Source organism: Scardinius erythrophthalmus, assembly GCF_964197995.2.
Source record: "Scardinius erythrophthalmus genome assembly, chromosome: 19".
In the NCBI taxonomy this organism is placed as follows: Eukaryota; Metazoa; Chordata; class Actinopteri; order Cypriniformes; family Leuciscidae; genus Scardinius; species Scardinius erythrophthalmus.
The window spans coordinates 6948111-6965581 of record NC_138239.1 but is presented as its reverse complement, the minus strand read 5'-3'; the positions used below and the strand labels follow the sequence as shown (position 1 = coordinate 6965581).

General features: G+C 39.8%; 1 protein-coding gene across 2 annotated transcripts; it reads left to right on the top strand.

Moving 5' to 3' along the window:
* Positions 1-2508: 2508 nt before the first annotated feature.
* Positions 2509-10157, top strand: ngb (neuroglobin). Of its 2 annotated transcripts, XM_081393974.1 has the most exons (5): positions 2509-2698; positions 2941-3176; positions 4165-4273; positions 9356-9475; positions 9651-10157. In XM_081393974.1, the coding sequence occupies exons 2-5, from the start codon at positions 3079-3081 to the stop codon at positions 9801-9803; spliced, it is 480 nt and encodes a 159-aa protein (XP_081250100.1). In that variant the 5' UTR covers positions 2509-2698; positions 2941-3078; the 3' UTR covers positions 9804-10157. The 2 variants fall into 2 exon arrangements, with proteins under 2 accessions (XP_081250100.1, XP_081250101.1); XM_081393975.1 differs by lacking the exon at positions 2509-2698 and having other exon boundaries at positions 2880-3176.
* The last annotated feature ends 7314 nt before the right edge of the window (positions 10158-17471 follow it).

The window sequence follows — 17471 nt, the reverse complement described above, 5'->3', positions numbered from 1 at the left end:
GGGTATATAAATTTGACAAAAAACTGCCCTGGCAGTTCCAGCCTCACATTCTGAAAATGGTGCAAATCTAAGGATACCATTCTAAGAAATTCATTTAATTTTGTCATGTGTCAGTGGAGATTTCTGTTAGATTTGTAGCTAGATTTAATAAAGTTGACTGGCAAACTCTATGTCTATCTATGTTTCATGCACACACCCAAAATGACTTAACTGATGTGTCAGTTTCAGAGGACAGAACGCTGCGTTTGAGTGACAGCTAACTGAAAGTTCAAGTGCTCCTGCGAGGTCACCATGGCAACTGTGCTCTCTCCTGTGCTTTGGGTCTTGCTGTCACAACTGAATGTCCCTTACATTGACAACACGTTAGATATAGCTCTGAATCAAGTGGGACATAATGTGCAAATTATTTAGGGAATCCCTGAAAAACATATTTGTTCACCTTCTACATGTGATCAAGAAGAAAATATAATAAAACAAAACAAACATTAACTGATTGACTAATATCTTGAACTCAGTCTTTGTCTATTTTAAATGTTTTTGAAAGTCCCTTATGCTCACCAAGTCTGCATTTTATTTTGATAAAAAATCACTAATATTGTGAAATATTATTACAATTTAAAAGAATGACTTTCTATTTTTATATATTTTAAAATGTGATGCAAAGCTGAATTTTCAGCATCATTACTGCAGTCTTCAGTGTCACATGATCCTTCAGAAATCATTCTGATATGCTGATTTAATGCTCAAGAAACATTCCTTTTAGAGAATAGAAAAGATCGAAATAGAAAGCTCAAATAGAAAGTTCAAAGGAACATCATAGATTTTTTCTTTGTAACATTTGATTAATGCATCCATGCTAAATAAAGGTATTAATTTCTATAAAAAATTAAACTTAAACTTAAAACGGTAGTGAATGTTCAAGAAAGACAGACATTTTTTCAAAGTATACGGTTCTATGGAGAAAAGTTAACGATGTTATATTGTACATACAGTATATATATATATATATATATAGAGAGAGAGAGAGAGAGAGAGAGAGAGAGAGAGAGAGAGAGAGAGAGAGATGCATTTATACTGTAGATTCTTCAGATGGTTTGGGTTCTGTAGCGCATAAATTATTTTCTAAAGAACTTTTTCATGTTTTTCTGATGGGCCGAAGCTCTACAATTCTAATTGGTTAATTGGAATCTTTATTTAAGTAAAGAAGAGATGCTTTTAAGAAGAGATGCAGCGATGAAATAGCATTTTGACGCTCTTAAATGTGACGTGACAGATTGCTGTAGTAGCGCCTCAGTTCAAACAGCAGCGTGAAGCATGAATCTTTTCTTTCACTTTAAATTAAAGTGTTAGAAAAATCTTTAATACAAGCTCGAAAAAAAACAAAACATGCATGAACATCAGAAGGTATGTTGAAAGATAAAGTAGGCTACAACTTACAGAAATGAATCGTGTCTCATGTAATCGCTCAATTAGTGCTAAAATTTCACTTAAACTTGCATTTACCTCAGGAAAGTTGTTAAAATGTTGTTCGTTATAAATAAACACTAGAGAGGAGTTTATACTGTAATGATATATGAATGTTTTAATAGCTTAAATTTTACAATGAATATAAGTGTTTATGAACTACCTTATATGCAACTAAATTGCAAACATAAAAACATTTCAGTTTTTATTTGAGAGTAATTATTATATCTGATAATAAAGAGCAGTTGAATATAATAGCTCTATTGTTAATTTTAACCTCTAATATTATAGTAATGTACCAAATGAAAGGGTTCCCTGTATACTTTGCAGCATTATTTGGGAGAGGTTTTTTTTTCCTTAAGAAAATCAAACTCTCGGGATGTCTATTTGGCAGATATTTTTCTGAATAATCAGCTATCGTATCGGCTGAGGAATTTAGTATCGGTGCATCTCTACTTCTAAACACTAAGAATGCAGTGATGCAGTTAATTTAACTAATTGTGTGCAAGAATACCACCTCATGCAAGCCACGGAACATATTTATTTGATGCTTTACAGTTAGGCTATTCGAAAACAAAGTACTTTGAATCTTTATCTTCTTTCACTCATTCATATCAGATCTCCTTAAATGTTTTCTTTGATTATATGCATAAAGAGTGCATGAAGGTGTTGTTATTTTGTTGACGGCCAGACTCTCACCTGTAGGAGGAGCTATGGCTCGTAACATGGTGCTATTACTAGGAGCAGTTGAGATCAGAGATATTTCCATTCTATCCTTATTTACTGTCCATATGAACACAATATCACAAGGATGAGAACATTTAGGACAGTTACAGTGTGATCGATTAAAAATAGATCTATACGTTGTTGTTTTTTATGCAGAAAATGCAGAAGATTGCCAACACGGTCTCTTCGTCTTAGTTTGAACGCACATCAAGCAGCATCTATGAGGTTACATGCAGCAGAAAGGGGAGAGGGAGCAGATAGAGGGAGAGATAAAGAGAGAGAAAGTGAGTGAGTGTTTGCATGTGTGTGAGAGAGCGGGGGGAGCAAAGAGGAAAAGAGAGAGGAAGAGAGTGAGACAAAGAAAGAGAGAGAAAGAGAGAGAGCAAACACAAGGATAGCAGGCTTGACATATACATATTCGCAGTGAACAAACAGACGTCCTAATGCCAGAGAAAGACAGACGAAGCCAGTGAGAGAAGAAGGTCACCTCTAGAGCAGTGAAGGAACGGTACGTCAGCTTCACACACTGTTTATTGTGACCATAAAGTCAGGGCTAAGTTAGGTTTCTTCTCTTCTAGATGTTGAGTGCATGAAGCATTTGTCGGAAAGCGTTGGCAGTAAAATTGATTACAATGCATTAATGAAATGTATTTGAAAGGCTTTTTGATCCTATAATCCCTCATGCACGCTTCTCTGATAAGTCTTATTTGTCCTGGGCGAATGATATCTGCAAATATATGCACTTCACAGGGTGGGTCATACCTGAAGACTGAACTCTGGAAGTCTGGAAATGGGAATTCAGGAGGTCCTGCTTTAAACTGAAGAACACATTTTGATGCCACGACGCTGAAAGACGACCAGGAATCACAGCATTACCCGAGGGTCACAATGGAGAAACTCTCTGAAAAAGAAAAGGGTCTGATCCGGGACAGCTGGGAGAGTCTGGGGAAGAACAAGGTGCCACATGGAATTGTTATGTTCACGAGGTAATGTATTTGTCGCACTGCATGCTGGCTGAAACTCTTTTGCAGTCAGGGATAATGCTATTTGACTTAGTCTGCATGTTTATTTAGAAAGTTGCAAATAGAGTTGTGTGGCGCACTTCATTTGCATCTACAGTACATTGTGTGTTTTTGTTTTTACATTTGTCAAAATAATTTAATAAATAAAATAAATTCTTTTACATAATTAACTATTTTTTAAATTATTAAATGGTTTGGTTTTTTTATGTAAAGCACAATGCATACAGTACAGTAATTGGCAATCAAAATGGAAGATTGTTGCTTTCCATAACTCAAAGATTATACTAATCATGTTGGTATAACAAATTACCAACAAACTAAAGCGTCATCTCTTTAAATCCATCAAAAATTCCCCATCAGTATCCCGCTGTCTGTTCCTCTAACCGCAGCTCAGTAAGAGGCTTGACTTGTTGCTTGGCGACAGGGAGCAGCAAAATCATTTTCATCAGAATCACCTTGTCGGAGGAAAGATGCTACCAAGTATCACTTTCCTGAGTATTTCTCTTCAAACTCACCATAAAGTCTAAAAATGACTTTATTTGGGGAAAAAAGTGAAGGGACTTAAAGCTACAAAGAAAAAAATAATACACATTTTTCTGTTTTCTATTAGTCAAGGTTAAATGACTTAAATTACCTAATTTAATTTTATGTGAAGTAGTGTGATTAATCGTATCTAAGATACAAGTTTGTAAATATATGTGTATTTGTATGTATATGTATATGTATGTATATGTATATGTATATGTATATATATATATATATATATATATATATATATATATATATATATACACACACACATACACGCATATATTTACAAATTTTTATTTTAAATGTGATTCATCACGATGAATCGATTTGACAGCACTAGAAATAGGCACCTGTGGTTGAAGATCCATGTCAGTGTACGGCTCTGTAATGTTGACTGATTAAGTGTAACATTTCTTGATAGGTTATTTGAGCTGGATCCAGCACTACTTACTCTCTTCAGCTACAGCACAAACTGTGGGGTCGCACCTGAATGCCTCTCCAGCCCAGAGTTCCTCGATCATGTCACCAAGGTGAGCTCAAAGGTCAAATCTGTCACAATTGTTAAAAAAGTAAAAGTGCAGGAACCTACTTTTGGGCCATTTCTCAATATGCGTTCTTATGCGATCTTGCATCCTTGTGTTCTCGTTCAACATTATCATCAACTTGCCGAAGTTCAATTCCAATGCTCAAAGAATGCATGAAATTACCTGGATGTGTTCTTGATATCGAGGATGCATTTAATGTAGACTTGAGAGAATCAAACAGTTGGAAATCCCAGAACTCATTGTGCGTGGACGATAAATGGAAGACTGTGTTCAAACAATACAAAACCGCTACAAAAACACAAACGTGCGGTGGCTCATTAAAGTAAACATTTGTCGTTTTGTTTTGTGACAATGACATGTAGAAAGCCTTCAGTACATTTTATTAGCATATTTAAAAGAATATTAGGTTACAATTTCTTTAAAGGTGTCTTTGTTACAGTGTTATTATACATGTAAGTACTAAGTAATAATAAGTAACTACAAGTACTTACTATTGTCACATTCACCGCCTGTCATCGTCCTGTCTTCGTTCTCACTACAGTTCCCAGAATCCTCGTTTCCACACCTGAACTCACTCCCTTCGTTACCCACCTGTTCATCATCATCATCTGCATCACCTGTCTTGTGTTCATCTGTCTGTGTATTTAAGTTCCTGGTTTTCACTCATCATGGTCGGTTATTGTTTGTGCACCAGCACACTGTTCAGTTTGTTTGCCCATTGAGAATTAAACCTTTGCTGTTTTTGTACTTTTGACAACGCATCCTTCATTCATCATCTTCATCATCTACCCATGAGCGTGACAGAATAACCGACCAAAACCAAACATGGAGCAAGGGAGTTTGTCTCTGGAAGAATATGTTGAAGTATACCTTGACTACTTCCAAGATGTGAGTAAAGATCCTCATATTCTGAAGATGACGTTTTGGAGTGGATTGAGTAATCCACTAGATCAGATGCTCTTGTGGGGCGATTTTCACCTCCCCTTCACGGAGTTCATCGACCGCACTCTTTGGGTGTGTGGTTCCTCCTTCACGGTGGAAGTTAATCCAGAACCAGCTATCTCCGCTGAGCCACCCCTCTTCATCCAGAGCACCAGTCCAGCCGAGCCTGCACTTCACGCCAGTCCAGCCGAGCCTGCACTTCACGTCAAATCTGCCGAGACCAAGGCAGTATGCGTCGTGCCCGCTGCCCTTGTGACTGAGAGCGTCTCGCCCGCCGCGCCTGTGACTGACAGCGTCGTGCCCGCCAAGCCTATGAATGGGGTAGATGTCTTCAGCGACCTTCCTCCTCTCATCGGCCCTGACGAGCCAAAGTCCTCTTCACCGCTGGTCCCGTCCAGCACCGAGCCGTCACCGCTGGTCCCGTCCAGCACTGAGCCTTCGCCGCTGGTCCCGCCCAGCTCAGAGCCCTCTTCGCCGCTGGTTCCGCCCAGCTCAGAGCCCTCTTCGCCGCTGGTTCCGCCCAGCTCAGAGCCCTCTTCGCCGCTGGTTCCGCCCAGCTCAGAGCCCTCTTCGCCGCTGGTCCTGCCCAGCTCAGAGCCCTCTTCGCCGCTGGTCCTGCCCAGCTCAGAGCCCTCTTCGTCGCTGGATCTGCCCAGCACAAAGCCCTCATCGCTGGATCTGCCCAGCACCAAGCCCTCATCGCTGGATCTGCCCAGCACCGAGCCCTCATCGCTGGATCTGCCCAGCACAAAGCCCTCACCGCTGGATCTGCCCAGCACAAAGCCCTCACCGCTGGATCTGCCCAGCACCGAGCCCTCGTCGCTCGATCTGCCCAGCACCGAGCCCTCGTCGCTGGATCTGCCCAGCACCGAGCCCTCATCGCTGGATCTGCCCAGCACAAAGCCCTCACCGCTGGATCTGCCCAGCACAAAGCCCTCACCGCTGGATCTGCCCAGCACAAAGCCCTCACCGCTGGATCTGCCCAGCACAAAGCCCTCACCGCTGGATCTGCACAGCACAAAGCCCTCACCGCTGGATCTGCCCAGCACCGAGCCCTCGTCGCTGGATCTGCCCAGCACCGAGCCCTCGTCGCTGGATCTGCCCAGCACCGAGCCCTCATCGCTGCCCTGCACCGAGCCCTCTCTGGTACCCGGGACTTTTCCCAAGTATTTTTTGGGGGGGGGCCATAGGGCTCCGTCCTGGCCACTCAAGGGGCCATGGCCACCTGAGGGGTCCTCACCACCATGGCCACCTGAAGGGTCTTCACCACCATGGCCACCTGAAGGGTCTTCTCCGCCGTGGCCACCTGAAGGGTCTTCTCCGCCATGGCCAACCGAAGGGTCTTCTCCGCCATGGCCACCCGAAGGGTCTTCTCCGCCATGGCCACCCGAAGGGTCTTCTCCGCCGTGGCCACCCGAAGGGTCTTCACCGCCGTGGCCACCCGAAGGGTCGTCTCCGCCATGGCCACCTGAGGGGTCGTCTCCGCCATGGCCGCCCGAAGGGTCCGCACCGCCATGGCCACCCAAGGGGTCGTCTCCGCCATGGCCACCCAAGGGGTCGTCTCCGCCATGGCCGCCTGAGGGGTCTTCTCCGCCACGGCCACCTGAAGGGTCTTCACCGCCGTGGCCTCCCGAAGGACCCGCACCGCCGCGGCCACCCGACGGGTCCGCACCGCCATGCTCCCCTTATCTGCCTGCATCTCCTTGGTCCCCTGGTCTGTCTGCACTGTCTTGATCACCTCCTCTGTCTGTCCTGCCACCATCCTGGAGTCCGTACTCCTGAACCTGTGCCACCTTCCCGTCACGGACTCCAGGATGCCCACCCCCCCTCCCGTATGCTGCCTTCAGCGCGGGACGCGCCTTGCGGGAGGGGGGAGTAATGTCACATTCACCGCCTGTCATCGTCCTGTCTTCGTTCTCACTACAGTTCCCAGAATCCTCGTTTCCACACCTGAACTCACTCCCTTCGTTACCCACCTGTTCATCATCATCATCTGCATCACCTGTCTTGTGTTCATCTGTCTGTGTATTTAAGTTCCTGGTTTTCACTCATCATGGTCGGTTATTGTTTGTGCACCAGCACACTGTTCAGTTTGTTTGCCCATTGAGAATTAAACCTTTGCTGTTTTTGTACTTTTGACTACGCATCCTTCATTCATCATCTTCATCATCTACCCATGAGCGTGACAACTATAGGATTAGGGTTTGGTTTGGTTTAGGGTTAGTTGCAGGTAATTATGCTGAATTTATAGTGCATGTAACATATGTAACAATGGCACTGTAAAATAAAGCATTACCAAATCTTAATATTTGCAAAGCATAGGCAATATTTAATATACTGTCCACACTCCTTTGCACAAATACCCATGGTAAAATAATCAAAAAAAATAACGCAAGTAATTGAACTGTGCTGGGACGGCCTGCAACAGGATCATAGCACATCTCAGTTCTCACAAAGATGCGTTCCGTGCCCTTGTGTCCTTCCGAGCTCTTTCAAGGTAGCCTGGAAAGACCAGTCTTTGCATTCAGATAGAACTGAGAAAAAGCTTTGCTGTGGCGTCGTTGCTAAAGTGGATATGCTAGGCCAGTAAAAGGTTGCTGGTTCGATCCTCAAGGAGCAAGGGTTTTGTCAAGATGGACAAATTAATCCTAACCCTACACCAGTGGTAAGAAATGCACTTTTAAGAGTTTCCATAGGATGAGGGTTACTATCTACAGAAGTAAGCCATGACCATGATGCATTTCAGCAAAGCTTGCACTAGCTTACTTCAGGGGTATTGTAATAAATTCACGGCACCACTCTTTAGCAAATTTGGCCACTAATTTGTCGAAATCTGTCGAAAGACCATTGATATGTTTAGTTGTTGTTTATTGCACCATAGAGCCACATTGATCATTTAGGGCCAGGGTGTTTGATCCTGCTCCTGGAGGGCCTGCAGAGTTTAGCTTCAACCCAAAATAAACACACCTGAACTAGCTAATCATAATCTTCAGGATTACTCAAGACATCCAAGCAGGTGTACTGGCACAGGTGGAAGCTAAACTCTGCAGGATGTTGACCTTCCAGGATTGGACACCACTGATTTTGGCAAATGAACACTTCTATAGACCTTATGCACCAGAGAAATTTTGTGTTTGAACTTAGCTTAAGTGGATTTACTTATTGTAGGTAGGGCTGTCACTTTTGTGAAAAAATCCTATTCGATTTTTGAGACATAAGTGTTCATTGAATCGATTGTAAAATCGATTTTCCATGTCTAAAGACGTTTCCATTTTAAACGCAAAATATGGGCAAATCCACGGACAACGAACAGGCATTAGGACGAACGTAAAGAGGGCGCTTGAGACGCCGCGTGCACAAGTCTGCAATATTTCTGATGATTTATTGGCGTGAAGTTTCGTACACAGTTACAAACAGGAGTGCAACATTCTCGAAAAACAATAAGCAGAGTGGACTGCCATAGCATAAATGAAAAACATTACCTCAGTCTTCAACATGGCTGTGTTTACGATTAGAAATGTCAAACAAATTTCGCCTACGTAGGCGATTGTAGACGCGTAGCCCGAATTTGTATCTGAATGCATGAGACTGTCTGCATACCGGCAGAATTCAGTTTTGTAGTAAAAAGAGACGCATTATGCAGAAAGATAATTTGCTGTTATGCGTGTTTGTCAGAGCCTGCCGTTGCTGTGTGACGCGCGTTCGCTGCGGGCGTATCGCGACGAGCTGGACGCGCTCCGAGAAAAGACCGTTAAAATCGATTCCCTATTTTTGTTTTCGAACCTTGCGTTGGTTGGTCCAATCGATTGTGCAATCGATTTTCGAACGTAAAGTGACAGCCCTAATTGTAGGAGTTAGCAAAAGTTATCATGAGCATTGTAATTTTTGAGGCGGATGTCATAACAAATAGACCGGGAAGATTTTAAAACGAGCCGTTCATTCATAAATCCGTAAGATCTTACCGTCGGAAATACAAACCGGAAGGCAGAACACAACGAGCGCAGCGCTGAAAAGGGGTGGGGCTATATAAGGACTACAATGTTTATTTTTATACAAATTTTGGCCCAACTACTGAATTTACAGAAATGTTAAAACCAGCTCAAGAGTGGTTGTATATCTTCCCAGGTCATGTTAGTGATCGATGCAGCCGTGAGCCATCTTGACGACCTGCATACATTGGAGGACTTCTTGTTGAACCTGGGCAGAAAGCATCAGGCAGTTGGGGTGAAGCCCCAGTCCTTCACTGTGAGTACACTTCAAGGTCTAGTCATCACTTACTAGTGATCTATGATGACAGAAATTAGAAATTGCAGCCGTAACGCGCAAATGTCAAAGAAGACCTTGAGATTGACATTGACACAGTCATTGTGATTTTTCAGACCAATGGTTGATTGATTGGATTCTTTCATGAGTTCATTAGGTGGTTGGAGAGTCCCTGCTCTATATGCTTCAGTCCAGCCTGGGTCCAGCCTACACAACACCACTGCGCCAGGCCTGGCTCAATATGTACAGCATCGTGGTATCAGCCATGACCAGAGGCTGGGCCAAGAATGGTGAACATAAGTCCAACTGAGAAGGAGGTTACTATAGAGGTCACCAGATGTATCTTCTCAAAAATCTTTTTTAAAGAATGAGGGGCTTGGATATGGGACCACCAAAAGGGAAAGTAAGTTCAGCTGAGTTGTGTTTTGGCTCCCTGAAAAGTCCTAACTTTTGGTAGCTTGGTCTAAATGTAGACTGAGATTGTAGTTAGAGATGACAAAGCCTGTAAGGTTTTCAAGAGTCCAGGACATTGATAGTTTATGGTTGAAACTTCAAAAGCAAAATTTGCTTTGTACATATAGTAATGACTAAATGTATTTCCTCAAACTATCTTAAATGACTGTCTTGATGTATTGATGTTTCAATGTATTGAGGTTTGACTATGCACATGTGAGCTTGGTCAACTTGAAAAAGTTGTTTTATTCTGTCGCCTCTTGGAATCAGTTTAGATAAAGGCATTTGGAGTCACTACAATTTCACTTTAACCTTAAATTACACTGAATTAATTCAATAGTCTTGCCTGTGCTATGTTAGTTTAAGTTTAGTGATGTTCAGTAAATTATCTGAGCATAGTAGTATTTGGCAATATGGTCCAAATGAAGCAATCAGTAGCCATAATGTTTTGATGCCATCCAAATGTTCATGTGAAATTTTGTTCGCCACATTCATCAACCATTATCAGTCTTTCTGGCGATGAAAGTAAATGACGAGAACTGTTACATCCGAAATAGCTTTTGGAATTTTCAGACTGTTAATTTATGAACTTGTGCCATGTCATAAATTTACATTTCCATTGTATGGGATTATAATCGAAGCACTCTACTCCAAGGCTTACTTACGAAAGACTTGTGTAGACTGTTACTTAACATAAAGTGACTGTTATATCATAACCAGATGATTTGTTCACTTATTTAGAATTGTAGATAGTCAAAGAGTGTTTATGATAAACGATCCGCTCCAGTGGGCGTTAGCTATATATAAGAATCTTTATTTCAGAGTTTTTGTTAGCAAACTTTCTGAATAATATTTTTTAAAAATAGTAAATTGCATTAGTTGGCTTATTACAACCTTGTAAGTTAAGAACATACACACTCTTATCTAAGATAAGAATATTTGTTGCCATAATTATGAGCTATAGAAAAACGTTAAAAGCGATGACAACCGTTTTGCTGCTATCATTGAAACATTAAATAGCTTTGTAGAAATGTTGTCCTCTTTATATGAGAGATATTTCTACATTTTAAATGGTTCAGGCCAAGTACAACTGTCACAGATATTGAAACTGCTGGTACATTTTACATGTTACTTTATATGACAATACCTACTTTAGGTATATAGACTTTTCTGTATATTTAGGTGTATGTGGATTGATTATTTAATTTCATGTATTGCTCAATGGTGCACTGATACTTTTTTTGTGTAAAAGGTATGATTTTTTTTTCTCTTTCAAAGACTGTTCTCTTTTTCTGAATATGTACCACCTAATGGCTTTTCTATAACCTGTCTTAATGGAATGATCCGCTTATTAGTATTGAAAATCTTTTACAAAGATGCAATGGTTATAACATTTTCAAGTGAAAGTGTTCCTTTGTGATAATCTATGTTTATTGACCATTGAAGTATTGTGTGTTTGTGTGTAGTGTTTGCTTTTGTGCTTTTTCTCTTGATATTCTGTGACTAAATTGTCTCAATGTCTACCTCACTGAAGCAGCTGATATTAAACAGCAATGTTATGACCTGGCTACTCAGTAACCAAAAAAGTTATATTTCACTTATACTGTACATCCTGTTTCTTTGGCCAGTCACCAATCTAACTAGAATCAGGATCAGTCAAGGCTCTATGTAAACACGTGTTTGAAGCTTATTTGTAATAAACGACAGAAATAAAGAATAACTTGTTTATAGGTCTCTGCTCGAAATCAATGAATTGAGTTTCCATTTTAGCATGTTTGAACTCTCGATAGATATCCTTTTAATAGGCTATTTATAATATTTATCGATCAGTTGATCGGCAAACAGTGGATAACTGCTGAACTTGACAAACTTTAGGAGACATATACTGTAGTGACATTTTTCTATGGTTAATTCTTAAAGGCATGGTTGAAAATAAAAATGAAAATTCGGTCATAATTTACTCACCCTCATGTCGTGAGAACTTTGGAACACAAATTTAGTTATTTTTAATAAAATCTGAGAGATTTTTGTCCCTCCATTGACAGACTACGCAACTACCATTTGATGCTACACTGAATGCCAAATAAGTTTCAGCCTTGCTGTAGCTAAAATGTTATTTATTTATTATTATTAACCTTAAAACAGTACATTATTTCAACCCTGTTAATAAATTAATATTCTTATAATCAGAATAAACCTAATGCCTAGTTCTGTCATAAAACTCTAGATGGCTTAGGCTGATGTGCGGCCCTTATCGCAGCTGATGATATTTACAGCGTTAACTACTGGGCACAAGCTGATTGGTAGTGGTGGGCAGAGCGAGGCTTCGAGGAACACTAAAACAGTTGAAGCAAAAGTGCCGTATTGTGTCGAGGCTTCGAGGCTTCTCCACGGTGACCCCTATTTGTCAGTACAGTGGAAATGCAACAAAACACATTGTACAAACCCACTGCAAATGTTTAATTGAAAGTAAAATCTATCAAATGCAATTAACTAAATCTAATACGATTAAATATCAAGTAGGCCTATATGTAATATATGTTCTTTTATCAATTTTTGTTTTGTTTGTTCCATGGATGGCTCAGCTAAACAGGGCAATAAGACACTATTAACTAGTATTATTCCTTTTAATTATACTAATGTCTAATTAAAATGTGTACAAATGTATAAAACTGATCAGAGATCAGGTAAAACCCATAAAACCTCATGATTAATGGGTTTACAGAGATCGGCCACCAGCGGTGAACCATTCAAAACGCTTTGAAACAGTTATGACGTTACGAAACCATGTTTACTGAAATCACATGACTTTGATAGTTTTGATAAAAGATTCGTAAAGGTTTTGAAGCTTCATGAAGCGTGTTTTGAAAGCGCCAATCACTATTGGTTCATGTCAGCCAATGAGCTTGCTGCTCAACATTGAAATGGCTGGTTAGCATTCACTATAGCAGTTTACGGCGCGCTTTCAGAGTTTGTCTAAAACCCTCCACCTTCCCCAGCTCCACCTGTATAGATCTGTATTGGCAGTAACATGTTCCTGTACTTGCTCTCCAGCAACAACAGCAATAATAACAGCAGCAGCAGTTGATTATCTATTCCGCCGAGACCAAATACATTAACATTTTCATATCCATTACCATGCTAAAAATATCCAGAGTTGTCATGCTAGAACTACATTTCTTGGTGTTGAATGTTTTAGGGTTAAGTGCAAAAATGTCTAATAATGGGCGTATGCACATATCACTGCACCACACAACAATATTTGCAGTCAGTATACATATATACATACAACTGTGTCAATATGCAGTGCTGGGTAGATTACTTACAAATATTGTTGAAAAAAGTTGCGTTCAGTTAAAACAGCTCAAACATGCATTTTAGTCTGGAACTGTAGGCTTAAGCTTTGTTTGCAAAACCGGGAGTAAAGACTTTTGATCAAGTCGTATTGGAATTGGTGACTTGTAACAATGGAGTCATTTTTGCTGTAAGGTATTTGTACTTTTACTCAAGTATGGTTTTCAGGTACTCTTTACGCCTCTGTTTATTCTAAAATAGGAATAACTCCACTAAAAACTTAAAGTTCTGCCAAATATGGTGCATGAAGACACATCATGCCAGGTTTGACATCAGTGACACCAAAACCCTAACATTTTCATGCTAGGTCCCACATTAAATAAAACACATGGAACTTACAATTCACTTGATGGATTCGAAGAGTTCATTCAGTGAAGGATTTGTCTGAAAGATTCAGCATACTTAAGTTTGAGAGTCTTTTTGATAGACTGATTGAAAAAAGTGTCTCATAAGAATCATTTGTTCATGAATCGGACTACATAGTTGACTCTTAAAAGTAAAAGTGCCAAAAGGGGGATTCAGCAGTGATGCCATAGAAGAACCATTTTTTCTTAGTGTTAAGAACATTATAATAATCGGAAGAACCATTTTCCATAAGAACCTTTTGCCCAATGCAAAGGTTCCATGAATGTTAAGGGTTCATCATTGAACCGTAGATGCAAATAAAAAACTGTACATGCAAACAAAGTTGTTACAAACAGGGCGTGAGGAGCGCTGCGATGGAAAGCAATGCAGCTTTTCCCAACACACTGGTGTATCCTGGCAGAAATATGTAAATACCCAAATATGTGAATACCCTGCAGCAAAACTGAAATGTGGCATGAAAGCATCAACATTCTCACACTTTGCACGACTCGAGATTACTTACAAATATTGTTGTCCGTCATACTGATTCCAAATTTCATGACAAAAATTGTAGTTAGTAACGTAATCCATTACATTACTCATTTTTGGTAATATAATCAGACTACTTTTTGATTACTTTTAGATAATAATACAAAAGTGATAAAAAAGTGCTCCCTTAATACCCATTCTTTTTAAAACAGGACATTTTACAGCATAACAGGGTTTAATAAAAGGTATTTCTCAGAAAATGCATAAATAAATAAACTAGACAGTTCATAGAATTCCAATGATTTATCTTAATTTATAAATAAAATGTCTTTTGCGGCATTTTTTTGTTAATTATATCAATTGTAAGTCATGAGGACGTTGTTTAATGAGGATGATCCCTTATATAACGCTGGCACACTGGCTTGAAGTATAAAGAAATAGCATTTGACTTATGTTATTCTTCACAATGTCCCAGTTCCAACAATCAGATGGTTATAAAAGAAAAGAAACACTGTTCACACCTTTGCACTCTCTGATGTGACATTGTCAGAGTGGATGAGATGGAGGAAAACTCCAGAAGCGAGAGCTACTCACTGGGTTTGTGGATTCAATTACACTGCATTATTGTAAATGTCTTGAAGGCTGACTGTCAAGTCTAGGCACATTCTGCCTCGCAAAATCTGCCTCCGCAAATACCAGCGTCTATCCAACACTGCTATAATAACACCATTATTTTAGTTTTTTTTATAATTTATGAGATTCCTATTTGGAATTTATATGATACCAGATTTATAATTAAGAATATTTCTGACAATACAGAAGAATAGAAGCCACAAACACTTCAGCTATATCTGTCCCAAAAGCTAAATAAAGTGTAAAATTGACAGACAATCAGACAGCAGGGGAGAGACGGCGATAAAAAGGCGTAATAAGTATAATAATAATAATAAAAACATAACAGACTAAAAAAATCATTATTTTTAGAAAGTCTGCAATGTGTTGGAAGCAGGGCATTGGAAATTACCATGACAACCATGACAAGCACAGTGAGAGAGTGAGTGGAGTGTTTGTATTTTAAGACTCAGACAGTAGAGAAGAGTTGTTGAGGACAGGAGTGTGCTGGAGTGTGACTTTGGGATCTTTTTAAGCGCTGACTGCATTCAGTTCACATTTACTTGTCACAGTGTTCTGGTTTACCATCAAAGTATAAAGCATTATTTGTTTCATAATGAAAAATCTACAATATCTTTACAATTCCTGGCTAATTTAAATGGCTATTTATTCTCAGTGAAGTACAGTATTTAAGTAAATATAATTAGTTACTGTTTTAAAGTAGCCTATCTTTTTGGCTACTTTGTCATTTTACTGAGTATCAAAGATATTAGCAACTTTTACTCTCAACCTGACTACATACTCTTTACAATAATACATTGGTGATGAGTAATGTAATAATTTGTTACATTTTACACATAGACAGTATAAGAAGTGGACAGAGCCATCTCATTGGAACTCAATTGAGACAAGTGAAACCCGTTTTTAGTGTTTTTTTAGCACTTCCGTTCCTGACGCGCAGACTCAAACTAAGCTTGATGACGTGAGCAACCTGTCTGACAGATGTAAATCTTCTAGTAGCTGTGCGTGCAAACTGCCAACGTTAATCTTGCAGAGACGGCGAGCTTGAGCAAAGAGTTCTTTGGCGTGAGTGAGCAGGAGTAAGTATTCTGATTAATTATTTTGACAGTATAATATATCTATGGGCTTCTCCCTTGACGTCCCCCCGATTGCCTGTGAGCTTCTCCTCCTGTCTGTACGGTAATTTCTCTACTGTGCGACAGAGAGTCGAGTGGTTATGGCGCAATCGTTAGCCTATTTTTACAAAAAGTGTTTTTACAGGGCCATAATGTACATAGAAGGTAATGGATTCCTTTATACATTGTCGTGTTTCTTTAGAAATAAATAATGGACAAATGGAGTCTTTAAACGCCTCAGATGTAAAGTTATTCGCTATCAAAGTGACGGCAAAATGAATGGGAGTCAATGGAATGCTAACGCAAGTGAAGTTCTGCTACAAGATGGCAGCACGCGGCCGGCTTCAACTTCCGGTCGATGGATTACCCGCCTGGGATTTTACATGGCACCTAACTTTTTCTGCAGCAGTTTATTTCTGCTTTAAAATAAGCGATATCGCCATCTACAGGATATTGAAGGAACTATATCGCCGATTTTTGTCGTTGTTCTCTGTACTGACAGCACTCCAAATTTACAAAAAAAATGAGCTCAATGTTAAAATTGACCGGAGTTCTCCTTTAAGCCTTGTCTGTAAAACCGAGAGTAAAGATTTTTACTCAAGTCGCATTGGAATTGGTGACTTGTAACTGCCAATGGAGTCATTTTTGCTGCAAGGTAATTGACTTTTACTCAAGTATGGTTTTCAGGTACTCTTTACGCCTCTGTTATTCTAAAATAGGAATAACTCCACTAAAAACTTAAAGTTCTGCCAAATATGGTGCATGAAGTCACTTCATGCTAGGTTTGAAATCAGTGACACCAAAACCCCAAAATTTTCAAGCTAGATCCCACATTAAATAAATCACACATGGAACTTACAATTCACTATTAGTCATTTGATGGATTCGAAGAGTTCATTCAGTGAAGGATTTGTCAGAAAGATTCAGCATACTTAAGTTTGAGAGTCTTTTTGATAGTCTGATTGAAAGAAGTGGCTCATAAGAATCATTTGTTCATGAATCGGACTACATAGTTGACTCTTAAAAGTAAAAGTGCCAAAAGGGGGATTCAGCAGCGATGCCATAGAAGAACCATTTCAGTGAACAGTTGAAAAAAAAAAAAAAAATTTTTCCCTAGTGTTAATGTAATAATCGGAACCATTTTCCATAAGAACCTTTTGCCCAATGCAAAGGTTCCATGAATGTTAAGGGTTCATCATTGAACCTTAGATGCAAATAAAAAACTGTACATGCAAACAAAGTTGTTACAAACAGGGCGTGAGGAGCGCTGCGATGGAAAGCAATGCAGCTTTTCCCAACACACTGGTGTATCATGGCAGAAATATGTAAATACCCAAATATGTGAATGCCCTGCAGCAAAACTGAAATAAAAATGTTTCTGATGTGGCATGAAAGCATCAACATTCTCACACTTTGCACGACTCGCTTATCCCCACTCTGCGAATCACAAGTGGGCTGTGAAAACCGCTGGTAAGAGCTACATGATGAGACTTGTAATGGTGATTTTTTTTTTTTTTTGCTTGACAGCTTGACAGAATTGTAATCTTTAGATGAATAAGCCAATCATTGCTGTGTGGTAAACAATATCA